Source organism: Astatotilapia calliptera, unplaced genomic scaffold, assembly GCF_900246225.1.
Source record: "Astatotilapia calliptera unplaced genomic scaffold, fAstCal1.2 U_scaffold_163, whole genome shotgun sequence".
Classification (NCBI taxonomy): domain Eukaryota; kingdom Metazoa; phylum Chordata; class Actinopteri; order Cichliformes; family Cichlidae; genus Astatotilapia; species Astatotilapia calliptera.
This window is the reverse complement of record NW_020535689.1, coordinates 9,142-24,805: the sequence shown is the minus strand read 5'-3', so window position 1 is coordinate 24,805 and position 15,664 is coordinate 9,142. Positions and strand designations below refer to the sequence as shown.

Sequence of the window (15,664 nt, the reverse complement as noted above, 5' to 3'; positions counted from 1 at the left end):
AAAGAGGGTTTGATCTTTGGACATGTTTGTAATGGGCCCCAGTATTTGTTATTATATGAGTGTTTTATTGGTTACGTTTGTTTTTGCTTTTGTTACAGTGCACTGAGATAAGAACATCAGAGAGGTGTGATCCACCGGTGGTGATATTTTGGTATCTTGTGAGTTCCTGATTTAACAAATCAGCTCTTTAATCCAGGCCTAAGAGATTGAACTTTAAAGCGCTATAAAATATTCTTACTGAAAACAGTCGCAAAGTATTTTTCTCTATGATTATAATGGGCTTGGGAGAAATTCACTTATATGGGACATTGATCACATGAGAAGTCCTGAGCCTAAAAGGATTGCAGCGAGTCGATCCAGTCCAAAAAAGAAAAAAAAACAAACAAGGAACTGTTTCCTTTAAAATGATGACGTCATCTTGCTGGTGATGGAGGCTCGAATAGGTTGCGCGTGAGACTCCATTATCAGCAATATCTGGTATGAATGTGTGTGGATGTATGCATGTGACTGGACTGTGACGGACTGACGACTAAAAGTTTTAACTGACTTGATATTGAGACAAAAACGGTGCCGACTTTAGGATTATTGAATGTCCACAGACAATTCACCCAGCCTGTAAAAGAAGGGTGGATGTTTTGTTTTTGCAAGAACAGAAGGATGACAGAGACTAAAGAGCTGTAGCTTCACAGGAGTGTGAACTGCAGGCTGAACCCTTTCGTTGCTAATTTTGAGTTACTGATGTTTGCATTAAGAAAATTGTGTTTTAGTAGCTGTGTTTCGATTAATGTATCATATTATATGGTGGGGAATGTTAAATGCTAAAGTGAAAAAAAGGTTTGATTCCACTCATGACTGAACATGTTATTATTAACCATAGTGGGTCACTGTAAAGAGTCAATTAATTTTTATAGAGGTAAAAAAAAAAAACAAACAAAAAAAAAACCCTCCACCGAGGTCTATGAATAACAGGGGAATGATAGACAGCCACACTCAAAATGGAGATATGTAATGATAAACACTGGTCCCCGTCTTTTGGGCGCTTTCTTGAAGTAGTCAACAATTTAAAAGTAAGATAAAATAACAGGGGCATGTGTTGAGGGGTGGTGCTGCACAAGAACAAGAGTAAAATAAAGAGAATATTGTTTTCAGTTTTGAGAAGTGCAAATTAAAATGTACCATTACACTCAGAGGATCAATATGAAGTTTGATATATGTCAATTTTGAATGAAGTACATGATTGGTGACTGTTCTGTCCTGAGCTTTTGTTTTTACAGCACCGGCTTGATCACACCAACAGTTTCTCGCCACCGAAGAGGGGTACTTGCAAAAAATAGAGAATGGGGAGGAATATCATCAAAACTGGAAAAGGTAATCCCCAAAGGGGGTGACAACGCCATAACTTTCACTTATGGTCAAATTCTCAAAATTTGACCCCGAACTTGAAAAATTCTTCAAACATTTAGAGACAGAGTGGAGGTTTAGATCAACACATGTCACAAACCACATAAGGCTGGAGCATTTGAATCAAAAAGGTGAATTGATACGCAGCAAAATGTTGATCATATTGATTATGTTTATTCCAGGGTGCAGAGAAGATTATTATTATTAAAGACAACAAATGAAATAACGAAAACTAGAAGTGGAAAAATTTGCGTTAACGGTAATAAAATCAAAACAAAAAGGAAAACTAACTAAAACTGTACTGAATGTTCACAAAACTAACTAAAATTAACTAGATTTATAGCAAAATGTGTTTAGTTGCATTGATGTGTGCGTGCCCTGCAATAGTAAAGTCAAGGCAGTACGTTAGTCGAGTCGTCTGTGTTGCTGCTCCGTCCACGCGCAGAATCATGTCAGGAAAAGTCGGGAGAAAGCGCCAGAGTCCAATTTAGGATTACTTTGAATATGACTGTTTTTTAGATATACACTGTAAACCCCAACAGTCTACCTGACTTATAAAGTTTGTGGATATAACAATTAAAATTCCTCACAAAGTTGAAACAACTTAAAACTTTTCTGTTCGGTTAACGATTCAAACAGTTATAATTGTACATGGCTTAGAAGTTAAGAGTAAATACTGCTTTCTTAATTATGATTTTTGAGTAAATGTTTTTTTCCGAGCTCCGCATGTGGACGTCATGACGTCATGACGTCTTCTCTCTAACCTGAACGACGTTGACAGAAAATTCTGTTCAATATGGCTGCCCTTCTCGAGCGACTGGAGAACACATTTGGAGAAACTTGTAAGTAAAACGGAACCTTCGTTATGTTTATTTTTTCCGTAAAAAAGCAAGTATATTAATATGTTGCAGCCAATAACTTGTTTTCGAATGCGCTGTTGTGTTAAAAAGCACAGACCCAGGTGGTGAATAGTTGTTCGCGGTTGTTCGCGCTCTTTTTCAAACATAGATTATGTCGTCAGTTTTACAGTTTTAACCGATTAAAACACAGTTTTACGAAGAATCACACATAAAGAAAGGGTCTTAGTGATATTTTAACGACCCCTTGCCAACGCAAGAAAGTTGGCGTTTTTACAACAGCAGCCTCATTGTTCGGCAGGTTTTTTTTTTTTTTTCTTCTCATTAGCATCATTCAAAAGTGACTTAGCTAGCAGTGGCAACTTCTATCTAAAACAATTGAAATATAGCAAGGTGTTGTATATTTAGTGTGCTGATAAGGTTTTCAATATTTTTATTTTTTCTTCCAAGGCTGAAGGCCAAAGACAAAAAGACAGAAGAAAAAAAAATTCAGACTGCAATTAATTTCAGGTGGAGACAGTAAACACAGGTGAGTTGAAAGATCTATTGAAGAAACCATTCATTAAGTCCCTTAAGGTGAAGATTTCATATATTGATAATGATAAAATTAACACAAATTAAAGGTTTCACTGATAAACACACAATTTTCCTTGCTTTGAACCCCATGTTCTATATAGATCACAGCTCTGATCTGGAGAACACTATTTTAAAATACTGTGTAGGGTTTTTGTCAAATGATTAAGAAACATACTCTCTGTCACAAGAGACAGAAAGGTTGTATCTTAAAAGAAAAGTCTCCAAAATTTAGTAGAGTCTGATGTCATGCAGTTTCATAAACATGTATTCTCCCCAAAGAATGACACCTGAAAACTTTGCGTTAAATGAACTTTTCTTTTCCCTTTTTAGGAGGCGCCTGATATCAACGTGAAACGCACTGCAGTACTTCGTGCCCTTCCTGTATACCTGCGGGAGGAGGACCCAGAATTCTTTTAGACATGTAATGTAAGTGTATTTTTGCATTACTTAAATTCTGCCAGTAAGATAAAATGCTATGGATTTTTTTAAATACAATTTAATACCCTAGCAGCTACCAAATTGTACAAACAAAATACCCTCTCTGTAGAAAACCCACACACACACAGGTCAGGAGCAGGGCACAGGCGTATCACAGCACTATGGCTATGCTGCAGGTGGCCCAAAAACCAGGCTGAAGTCAAGATTTAGTTTCTTTTTGAGATAAAGTCATGAAATAAAAAATTACTTTTTTTTTAGAAAAATAATAAAAATACAAATTATGTAATGCAAGAAGCTAACACGTTAATGTACATTTTTCAAAAAAAAGTAGAGTACCCTAACTCGTTACAAAGTAACCCACTACACTGCTGAATGTTTTGCTAGATTACAGGTCATGCTTGTCACATTTTCTCAAACCAACCTTACTTATTTAATTGGGGCAATCGTGGCTCAAGAGTTGGGAGTTCGCCTTGTAATCAGAAGGTTGCCGGTTCGAGCCCTGGCTCCGACAGTCTCGGTCGTTGTGTCCTTGGGCAAGACACTTCACCCGTTGCCTACTGGTGGTGGTCAGAGGGCCCGCTGGTGCCAGTGTCCGGCAGCCTCGCCTCCGTCAGTGCGCCCCAGGGTGGCTGTGGCTACAATGTAGCTGCCATCACCAGTGTGTGAATGGGTGTGAATGTCTGGATGACTGAATGTGTAAAGCGCTATACAAATACAGGCCATTTACCATTGATACTGTGTCTATTCCAGGCGGACGCATTGGATGAGTCGACCCTCATTGACACTCCAGTTGCCCTTCTCACAGTGGTTACCGACGGCGCTTTCCAGTCCAGTCCATTTTACTTCCTCAAGCATGGCTGTTTTGGTGAAAGGCGACTAGGTGATGCGTGATATTCCCAGATTTGCAAATGCATTTGCTTTATTGTTTGGCTTGATCTATGCTCTGCATTTAGACTACCCCAGGAAGCTGGTTCACACATTTGCCTTAGTCCAAAATATCTTCATGGGGCTTGATGACGGCAAACCCCTGAAACCCCTGCCTACATGCTCTTAAGGAATATAAGGCAATGTTTGTTAGGACACGCACTCTGTTACTGAGCACTTTGTTTGAAGCACTTTAAGCACTTTAAGTTTACTACAGGCTTTGGGTGGATTTAACTCCATCAGTTTACCTAATTTTCCTATACTTGACTGCCTTATCTGGTTATTTGGAAGCTGATCATCTTTGTACCCATTTTAAAAAATTGTTTTTCATTTCTATTTTAAAAAAAGTGATTAGTATTTGACTTTTTGTTTTGCATTTTTGTGTATTTTGAGAAAGATGCAATTAGGACTGATGTCGTCCTTTGTGAGTTTATAAAAAGATAAATGTTCTACACAGAATTTATAATGCTCACTTTATGGTGCCGATGTCCATGTTAGTTGTTTTATAAAAACATTTGTGATGTTTTTAAATTTTCATGAAAAAATGTTAAATAAACAAAATGTAAAGTAACTGAATTTCCGTACTTTTTTTTTTTTAGTAGTCTACACTCACAACATAAATATCTTTTAATTAATAATCAGATAATTTGAGTTTAGGTTGTAATATAATTGCATTGTGTTGCATCAAAATAATAAACTACAAGAAACACAAAAATATTGAAATTAAAGTATACAGTCTTTGAGTAAAGCTCAATTAATAAAATATAAAATATAATTTAAAATTTTTAGGTTAACAATAAATACAAATTTTGAGTACCCCATACTTAGAAGATATGAGTTTTTGTACTTAAATCTTTTGAGGTAATCAGTTTCCACAAAAGTTTTAAGTTCAGTCAACTTGTTCGGTTTACAGTGTAGCAAGAGTCTTGTAGTGGAGAGAGACACAATGTCCTCCTGAGACCCAGGGAAAGAAAAAAGGGAAAAGTATTTTCATTTTTTCTTTTCTTTTTCTTTTTCTTTTTAAGATAAATCAAGTGTTGGGACGGTAAAATAAATGCATTACAAAAACAAAATTGTTTTTAACTAATTTTATTTAAATTTTACAACATGTGCACTACAGTGCACAAGGGGAGTTCATTGATCACGAATGTGAAACTAACAACATTCAAGAGCTATTTAAGAAGATTACATGTTCCACTGAAATTTTTGTAAGCAGGATATTAAAACTTATTTATATAACAATATCATAAAAATGTAGATCAGGGATCAACTTAGAAGTCACTGACACTTCACTAGCTGTAAGCCATTGGTTCAGGAATAAGTGATTGCACTGGGCTTTCTATTTCACAAAAGTTTATGATATCTGAGGAAGTACTGTGATTTTTATTTTTATTTGGAGACACAAAGGAACATTTGGCACTTCCCACATCTCACATATGTTTTACTGTTGCACCCCATTCTACAACTGAAATGCCTTGGACTGTTAACCATTTCAGGCAAGTGGAGTGAACCATATTTTGTCATGTTCTCCGTGAAACTAAATGAGCCTAATTCTTAAAGACCCCTCAAATCATTTACTAGATGTTTATTCTTTGAAAATTAATAAAAATCTGAGTTTAACAAAACATTTTAAATGTAAATATCAAGCTTACCTTTCTTTCTTCCATAAAATGTGCTTGTGGGCACGTCAGCCATTTTGAAAAGGTGGGAAAAACAATTGGCAAGGCCACACCCCCACACATGTGATATAATTTTAAAGGTACTGTTGTCCTCGCTAAGAAACATCAGGACTTAGAGGAGTGGCAAGTAGAGTATGAGAGCTACAAGCAAAAACTAAATGTGTACTACAGTGCGCAAAAATGAATTACTGGGCCATCAGGGGGTTATGAGGGACATTTATGACACGAAAAATCCCACAAACCTTAAAGTGCACTTGAAAAGCTCACACAAGAAGGTTAACCTAGCTTACCTTGAAGAGCTCCCCCACTCAACCCGCATCCCCCGAAAACAGCTAACCCCAGATAAGGCAGCGTGATGTATCCCGAGATAACAGGACTGGGACATCTAAATAAATGTGTGAAACAATCGCCTTCAAAAAGGTTATCAATTCACTTCAACCAAAATTAGGAACACTCGGTGCGGCAAGAGTTAATAGTTATTAGTCTCAACACCCAAGGATAACCAGAAGAGCATGATTGATATGATGGAACTGAGATTTTGTTACACTTAATTTTTGCAAAACACAACTAAAACTAAACTGAAACTAAGGATTTTCAGGAAAATAAAAACTAGACTAAACTAGCAAAGAATTGGTAAAAACTGATTCCAACTGGTAAAAAAAAATTGAAAATCTGGAGGCAAAACTAGAAAAAACATAGAAACTAATGAAAATTGCAAAATAGTTAAAACCCTGGGGCGGAGATTGGCAGATCTGACCAGGAAATGTTATAAGATGGATTGTCAGGACAGTCAGCGTTAAAGCCACTTTCAGTCCATACTAGGATGGCATTGGACATCTTCGGGGCGGAAGAGAGTTGGTGTGACCAAGGTGTGGTTTGGCTTGTTTTATGTATATTTGAGATCATATGGCTCTGGATGGACCAGTTACCAGGGCATGGAAGGAGGACAGACTCATTGACTGAGGAGAAGGAATTTCCTGGGATTGGAGATCCTCTGGGTGAGTGGTTGATTAAAAGCATGCATAAAATAGAAGTTATCTGTTGTTATTGATTGGTAATAGATTGATAATTGGCCACATTTACAGCTGTATTGACTTGTTGTGGACGTAGTCGACTTCAGGTTTAAGCACTCTAATTAACAGGTTGAAAATAGTGACATTAAAGGAAGAATATGCAGCACCACCCTGTCAGACGCCAGTGACGGTGGAGCTCACTGATGAATCAGGTGAGCTGGATTCATGGCTGATTCAAAACTAAGATCCCCCTGCTGTGGTCAGGAAGGGGAGAACAGGGGGAAATAAAATTTAAAAGAGGCATTTATAAACGTTTATGGGTCAAGCGAAACGGGATAAAAGGGGGTGTTTTACTGTTATTTTAATATCAGCATTATTATTGTATGAGAATCATGCAACAAGCATTGCATCGATGATCATATATTGAAGCTTTTGACCTTATACTAACATCTGTGTTCCTGTGATGGTTATAACCTCTGATGAATCTTCTATTTACAGGTGTTAGGATAATGATATAATTTTTATTGCAGGTGTAACCATGATCATTTTCATACATATTGCAACTTGTTGCTCATTGTAGAGTTGTGCTCAAGTTAATAAGGGTTAAAAGCTACAGTCAGCGCGAATGTCTGACTGATCTATTGAGGGAAAAGGCTTCGAGCACAGAAGGCCGCACGCGCTTACAAAACACTGATATCATGTTATTCTTTGTGATCTTTTCTTCAATTATGTCTTTAAGTTTAGTTTAAATAGTGGCAGTTAATTAAACGACATTTATTAAAATATTAAATACCTGAGTCAGAACATTACACGCAGATCACCTTAACGATCTGGGAAACCTTGTAGCTGCCTAACTTTTTTTTTTAATGTTCTAGCTCCGTTGATTTGACACATGGGGATGTGTCAAAAAAAAAAAGGGGGGGGGAAGTTGAGCTTTAACATCAAACAAGGATTATTTGAACATTTTATAACTTCATTTGTGTCTTTAATACCTTAGGAATGGTAAAACTTAAGCTAATAGCGGCCCGAGAAGTTTCCGGTCTTTTGTAGAGAATCAGTAAGAAGCATAGATCATTATTTCCATGTGTAAGCATCAATCATTGAAATGAACTGAATAGCGTTTAGAAGATTTGTTAATTTCTTTGTCTTTTGTTAAAAAGAGTGGTTTCAATAATTTTCAGACACACCTTGCAAATGTGCTTATAACGAGTTGGCACTTGGTCTTTTGAAGGTCATAAGCTTCGTTCGGCGTGATGGTCCGGACTGATATATTGCAGGTATTGACTTTGAGTGCAGAGGGCTAAATGCAAACACGCTTACACACACATAGGATATGATTAGAATAAGTCCCTGGAACATTCTGAATGTTTTTAAACCAATTCTGAATCAGTAGAAGGTCAGTAGATAACAACTTTAGATTATTAGGGTTAGGAAGAGAGGTGTTTTGGTTTTCTGTCTCTTACAGAGAAAGGAACAGACACCAGACGAGGTCACAGATATACGAGGATCCTCCGCAGCAGAGACAGACACAGTGACTGCCAAGACACCAACTGGGTCCAAGGGTCATGGCGTTTGGGCTCCAGCTAGTCACCACAAAAGGATGGATCCCATAAACACAGCAATAACCATGAAGGGGTTGGCGGAAATCCGGGAACACCAGACCAACGAAGTTCGAGAGGCTCTTGGGCAAAAGGGGGACGCCTTCCTGTTCTTTTCTGGAGGATACACAGATCGTTGTTTGAAATCGGGGCAGAATAATCCCCTGATCTGTGCCACGACTGAAGGGTTGTCTAACCCCTGAGGTTGAAGAATGAAGAGCAGAGGATCACCCAACTGGACGACACTGGTAGCTGCAGCAATAACATAAAAGGCTAAAAGCTCCTTGGACAGAGGTTCTAGTCTGAGTATGTCTGGAGGGTATAAGGTAGCACCAAATAAAGCTGTGGGAGACCTGGGGAGTGTCATCTGTACCTGCTATTGTTGGAATAATAGTTTGTCTTGCATCTGAACTGCGCAAACATAGAGGTCATCCCACATATGGTTCGCCCCTCAGGGGGACAAAGGACCTCAGGAGTGAGAAGAGATGAACCCAGCCACACTGGATTATGGGGTGTTGGTGAGCTCATTATTCTAATGAGCTCATCAGGGGGAATTATTAGATTATAATATTATTTTATGCCATGTTAGACCCCTAATTAAAGATGGTGAATTATTATGTAGTTTTAGTTGGCATTGTTCTCCTGAATTAGAAGAAGCTGATAACTATTGCATTAGTTAAACTGATTTGCATTACATTAAACTGCTGACTTGTTGTGAATGAATGATATTGTTTTATGATGCATTATACTGCTGAGTTATAAGAAATACTGTTCGCAGAAAGTTATTGTCTTATTTGTCTGATTAGAAGAGAACAGAATATACTGGAGTTTTCTGCCCCATCTCAGCAGGAGCAGATAGACGGGGAGCCAAGGTCGTAGCTTAGGAGCTGTGTGAGAGAAAGCATGTGAATGTTTAGGCTTTTTATGATAAGGTGGAGGCACCAGAGGCTATAAGAGTTTGAGCAATGCTCCACCATTTTGAGATCTGAGGCTGTCTGCATCAGTGCCCATCTCCCACGCGTGTGTTCATTAAAATCATCGTTTGACTCAACCCGACCGGACCAGTGTTGTTATTGTGGTTTTTCCTCTTGTCTCCATCCCCAATATTTTGAACCATAACACACGCTATTTTAGTTTAAAATGCTTATAATGTTATGATAAATGGTAGTTTTGTTGCTACTTTTACAATATTATCCATCCTTCAGTTTCAGCGAACATGACAGTTAGCAGTGTAATAATTCCTCTGTGATAAAGAAAAATTAGCCTGTTTTCTTTTTGTGTGGGAGCTCGCACAGTGTTTCAACTTTACAGCCTTTTAATATGAAAGTCCTGTCAGTACACTTCCTTTTTACATCATTTCACACTTGCCCCGTGAAGGGCAACAGTCTGACGTCTGCTTAGCCAGGAAAGCTTCAGCTTGTTTCTTTCCGCACAGCTTCCTCTTCACTGTCGGTGGCTTACAGACATGTTAACAAGCATGGACGTATCAAAACTTTGCTTGATTTTGCTGTTACCACTAGCTGTGTCCCATGATGCTGAAGGTAATACAAGGAAACTATTTTCATTATGCATTATTAATATTTTTAAATTTATAACCTCCTTGCTTTTAGTTTAAACTAAACACATTATTATGGGATTAAAAAGATGGTTTAACATTCACAAAATATAGAAACTAAAGTCCTCTCTGACACAGGCTGAATCTTGTATTTACCGTATTTTGCTGTCCCTGTTTACAGAGACTGTTGTGAAGACAGTCAGGAGAGAACACGATGTCACTCGGATTTGCAACAAGGAAAGTCAGACTACTATTGTTTTGATTATCTGTAAGATCAAAAGACAGAGGGACACAGGAGGAGAGTGTCATCTGCTGTATCGACACGGAGAGAACGTTACTCAGGAATGTGACCCCAGGTTCTCAATAACAAAAGAAAATCAGACTGCCTTTCTGGAGCTGACCAGTTTAACACCAGCTGATAGTGGGAACTTCACCTGTGAGTGTACAAACACTGAAGGGACATATATTGTCCATATCAGTGTCACTGTGGAAGGTAAATGCATTTTGGTTTCTTTATTTGACACAGTTATTCAGCACTGTGTCAGCATTGTATTGACCTGCTTATGTGTTTTTTATTCTTGTAATTTGTTCATTTATTTTCTTCTTATTTTCACTGACAGCAGTTTAAATACTCTCACTGACTCATTTATTAGGTACATCTTTGAACCGAGTTGGACCACCTTCAGCCATCAAACATGTCTTCATTTTTTGTGGCACAACAAGGCGCTAAAAACATTCCTCAAAGATTCTCAAGACATATTGAAATTACATCATCACACAGTTGCTGCAGATTCGTCAGCTGCTCTTACTTGAAGCAAACTTTCCGTTCCACCACATCCCAAAGGTGCTCTGCTGGATTGAGATCTGGTGACTGCGCAGGCCGTACATGATTTGAGCGCCGTGACATGGTGTGGTATCCTGCTGGAAGCAGCCATCAGACGATGGGTATTTTTTGGGCATAAAGACATGAATGTGGTCAGCAACAACCTTCAGGCAGGCTGTGGTGTTTAAATGATGCTCAGTGGTCACTACAGGGTCCAAAGTTCGCAAAGAAAATCACCCACAGAGCATTACACCACCAGCAGTCTGAACTGTTAGAAATCAACTCATCGGGCAAGGCATCGTTTTTTTAGTCTTCTGTTGTCCAGACTTGCAAACTGTAGCCTCAGCTTGCTGTTGTTAGAGGACAGCAGTGATATCCAGTGTGGTCCGCTCTGCCTCAAGGTTTGATGTGTAAACAGCATTTTTACCCAGAGAATCACAGCTCACTGGATATTTTCTATTTTTCAGACCATTGTCTGTGAACAGAGATGATTGTGTGGGAAAATCCCAGCAGATCAGCAGTTTGTGAAGCACTGGGACCAGTAACATGTGCCATGTTGCTCTGTTTGAGCATTGATTTGCTGACATTTTATTATTTTATTAACCTTTATTTAACCAGGAAGATGAAGCTGACATGTGATTGACAAATGAAATGAACACTGAAATATTTGTGTTACACCCTGAACAAGTATACCTCATAAAGTGGCCAGTGAATGTATATAAGCAGTTGGACCAATTTCAGTTCATAGTAATATTCAGAAAAGATGCAAAAGAAGAAGAAGAAGACAAAAGAAAAGAGCAGAGTGACAATATTTAAAGCTCTGTGGTTATAAAACTGGGGTTTCATTACTTCACTCAGAGTTTCAGTAGACGTAAACTGTGTTTGATTTGTGTTTTGATTTCCAGGAAATGAAAGTAAATGATTTTACTGACAAATGCATCTTTTCAATGATTTAGACACAAACGAGGCCCACACTTCAGCAGACAAATCTTTTTCCGTTTATCTGCCCGGTGTTGTGATCATCTTTATAACTGGAGTTATCGTGGGATTTATCTACTGGAGGAAAAGTAATGGGTGAGACTATTTTTGCTGTAGTAATTCAAAGATGATATAGATGTAGAGAAAGTAAAAGGAAACATCACATTTCAATAAATGAGAATTCGCTGTATGTTAAACATCATGTCTAGAATGAACACTTTTTATCCTTCCAAAAATAATTATCATTATTAAGAGAGAAGATAATATAAATGTAGATGTTCTTACTTGATTTTTCTCTGTTTGAATGTGAATAGTGTTACACTAATGCTGACATCCTTTCTTATCAACGTGGCTGCTTAAGGTCAGGAACATCTGGAGTGTCTGTACCTGAAAATCCCAACGGTTTGGTGAGCAATTTATTGCTACGATCTACAGCAGCTAGTTAAAAGTTTGCCAGTAAACATAAAACATGTACATTTATGTTTTAGGATGTTACTTATATAGATAATTACAGATTAGTGTTATAATACTATTAGTGCCAACTTCAGTGTCCTTTATTTTGTGAAGAAGCTCTTACAGAAATGAGCAGAAACATTAAATAATCCAGGCAACAGATGGAGAGATTTAAAGATCAATAGAGTGTGTGGGTAGACCGGGTTGAACTTGATTAATACCTAAAATATTTCACTTTTCTAAAGGATGACGATGAGCCAGATCAGCCCTATACAAACCTTCAGCAGCCATCGAGTGATTCCTACCAGACTATCATCTCAGTGAACCATCAACACGACAACAAGACACGCTCAGCAAGAAGCACAGGAACTGTGGGAGTGGATAATAAAGCTCTATGAAACATTTTAAAGTATATAAAACTTTAGGTGACATACTAATATAATAATATTCATATATTATAATAAACGTCCATCTTTTCACACTGGATATTTGTTTCCCAGTAATGGAGACCATTCAGTCATAATACTCCAACTCAGGCTCTCAGATTTAATACAATACAAACACAATAAACTGTGGCAAACATGACTCTTTGTATCAGACTAGTTTTGTTTTTTAACAAACATCTCATCATAATTTGAACACAATGTCCATCCAGATAAACAGAGAGATCAGTCTGGCTTAAACAATGTTGGTGGTTCACCTTCTACTGTCCTTCCACTTTTATGCACTTCTATTTTAGACATAGTAAAAGTTTCAGTGTAGACACAAGAGGTGAAATAAGGAGGGTGCAAGTCTTCCTGCTTTCACTATAGTCTACCTCACACTGTCCAATCACAACTTTGGTGTTATTTCATCAGTGAAATGTTTGAATGATGCAATTGAAACTCTAATGTAATGAAAAGATAAACATGTTTCCACTTTAATATAACAGGTTAATGCAAATTTCGTGACTTTTCATGTTTTCAAAATGAAGTTTTTTTGTGTGTGTGGCAACATTCAACAGACGATGGAGATTCTTCTGGCATGAAGTTCATGGCTACAGTTCCCATCATTTCTGCTGCTGCTTCACTCATCAGTGTGGCTGTGATAACCTGTGGTTACAGCCTGAGGAGAAATCCTCGCAGGTGAAAACTTTTACTGACGCACTTAAACTCATGAAATGACCCTTTGAAATCACTTGAGCACATTACTGCATACAGCAGCCACTGTGGTGTTCAAAGTATCTCATAGGTTCTTTTAAAACACCACACATTAGTTGTAGACATAGCTAGTCTTGTTTTTGAGGTATTTTTCACCCCATGACCTCTGATGTTTTTATCCTAACAGAGAAAACAGATCAGGTCTAACTAACTTAACAGGATCTGAAACTCGCCAGATGTTTGTGAGTTTTCCATAGTTCTGTTTTACACTTAATTGTGCCGAGGCTGCAGTGCATTATGTCTGTTTTTAAGCTGCCCTTTAATTAAATGTAAATGACAGTGTAAATTGTTGTTTAGGACAAAGAGGACCGCTACATGAGCCTTCATCGGCAAAACATCGATGTCTACCAAACTATCTCCTCCGGTCGCCTTCATCATGATGCTGAGGCCACTGCATGTCACAGTCATGTACAATAATAATCAGAGATGGAGTTTTTACCCTGACTACGTGATCTATAAAACTATGATGCTAGACATGCTATCTATAAAAGACACTGACATTTTAACTTGCCAGCATCATGTGTACTGTTAGTTTGTTTTGCACTGAAAAAAGAGAAAAATATTAACGTCCAGTAAAACTTGTAATGATGTTGTGAATGAATTGCCTTAATTCATGGCTTTTAACACCATTTAATTTCTGTTTTTTATCTGGTTTGAACGTTGAAAATCCTGTCACTTGGCTCTGTGGCCTCTGCGATCATCATGGTTTTTGCTACAGTGGGGCAAAAAAGTATTTAGTCAGCCACCGATTGTGCAAGTTCCCCCACTTAAAATGATGACAGAGGTCAGTAATTTGCACCAGAGGTACACTTCAACTGTGAGAGACAGAATGTGAAAAAAAAAATCCATGAATTCACATGGAAGGATTTGTAAAGAATTTATTCGTAAATTAGGGTGGAAAATAAGTATTTGGTCACCTCAAACAAGGAAAATCTCTGGCTCTCACAGACCTGTAACGTCTTCTGTAAGACGCTTTTCTGTCCCCCACTCGTTACCTGTATGAATGGCACCTGTTTGAACTCATCATCTGTATAAAAGACACCTGTCCACAGCCTCAAACAGTCAGACTCCAAACTCCGCCATGGCCAAGACCAAAGAGCTTTCGAAGGACACCAGGAAAAGTATTGTAGACCTGCACCAGACTGGGAAGAGTGAATCTACAATAGGCAAGCAGCTTGGTGTGAAAAAATCAACTGTGGGAGCAATCATCAGAAAATGGAAGACATACAAGACCACTGATAATCTCCCTCGATCTGGGGCTCCACGCAAGATCTCATCCCGTGGGGTCAAAATGATCATGAGAACGGTGAGCAAAGATCCCAGAACCACACGGGGGGACCTGGTGAATGACCTGCAGAGAGCTGGGACCAAAGTAACAAAGGTCACCATCAGTAACACACTACAACGGCAGGGAATCAAATCCCGCAGTGCCAGACGTGTTCCGCTGCTGAAGCCAGTGCATGTCCAGGCCCGTCTGAAGTTTGCCAGAGAGCACATGGATGATACAGCAGAGGATTGGGAGAATGTCATGTGGTCAGATGAAACCAAAGTAGAACTTTTTGGTATAAACTCAACTCGTCGTGTTTGGAGGAAGAAGAATACTGAGTTGCATCCCAAGAACACCATACCTACTGTGAAGCATGGGGGTGGAAACATCATGCTATGGGGCTGTTTTTCTGCCAAGGGGACAGGACGACTGATCCGTGTTAAGGACAGAATGAATGGGGCCATGTATCGTCAGATTTTGAGCCAAAACCTCCTTCCATCAGTGAGAACTTTGAAGATGAAACGAGGCTGGGTCTTCCAACATGACAATGATCCAAAACACACCGCCCGGGCAACAAAGGAGTGGCTCCGTAAGAAGCATTTGAAAGTTCTGGAGTGGCCTAGCCAGTCTCCAGACCTCAACCCCATAGAAAATCTGTGGCGGGAGTTGAAAGTCCGTGTTGCTCGGCGACAGCCCCAAAACATCACTGCTCTCGAGAAGATCTGCATGGAGGAATGGGCCAAAATACCAGCTACTGTGTGTGCAAACCTGGTAAAGACCTATAGTAAACGTTTGACCTCTGTTAGTGCCAACAAAGGTTATGTTACAAAGTATTGAGTTGTATTTTTGTTATTGACCAAATACTTATTTTCCACCCTGATTTACGAATAAATTCTTTACAAA

At 38.5% G+C, this 15,664-nt stretch overlaps 1 protein-coding gene and 1 long non-coding RNA gene across 3 annotated transcripts; both read left to right on the top strand.

Moving 5' to 3' along the window:
• The first annotated feature begins 1,970 nt into the window (after positions 1–1,970).
• Positions 1,971–4,094, top strand: LOC113017618 (uncharacterized). 2 transcript variants are annotated; one of them, XR_003271525.1, is made up of 4 exons: positions 1,971–2,243; positions 2,709–2,787; positions 3,165–3,260; positions 4,023–4,094. It is a non-coding gene; the product is annotated as an uncharacterized LOC113017618 (long non-coding RNA). The 2 variants fall into 2 exon arrangements; XR_003271524.1 differs by lacking the exon at positions 1,971–2,243 and having other exon boundaries at positions 2,566–2,787.
• A 5,858-nt stretch (positions 4,095–9,952) lies between these two features.
• On the top strand, positions 9,953–12,880 carry LOC113017619 (cell surface glycoprotein CD200 receptor 1-A-like). Its single transcript, XM_026160761.1, has 5 exons — positions 9,953–10,027; positions 10,223–10,534; positions 11,821–11,938; positions 12,204–12,249; positions 12,541–12,880. Exons 1-5 carry the CDS (start codon positions 9,964–9,966, stop codon positions 12,691–12,693), a joined length of 693 nt encoding a protein of 230 aa, XP_026016546.1. The 5' UTR covers positions 9,953–9,963; the 3' UTR covers positions 12,694–12,880.
• The last annotated feature ends 2,784 nt before the right edge of the window (positions 12,881–15,664 follow it).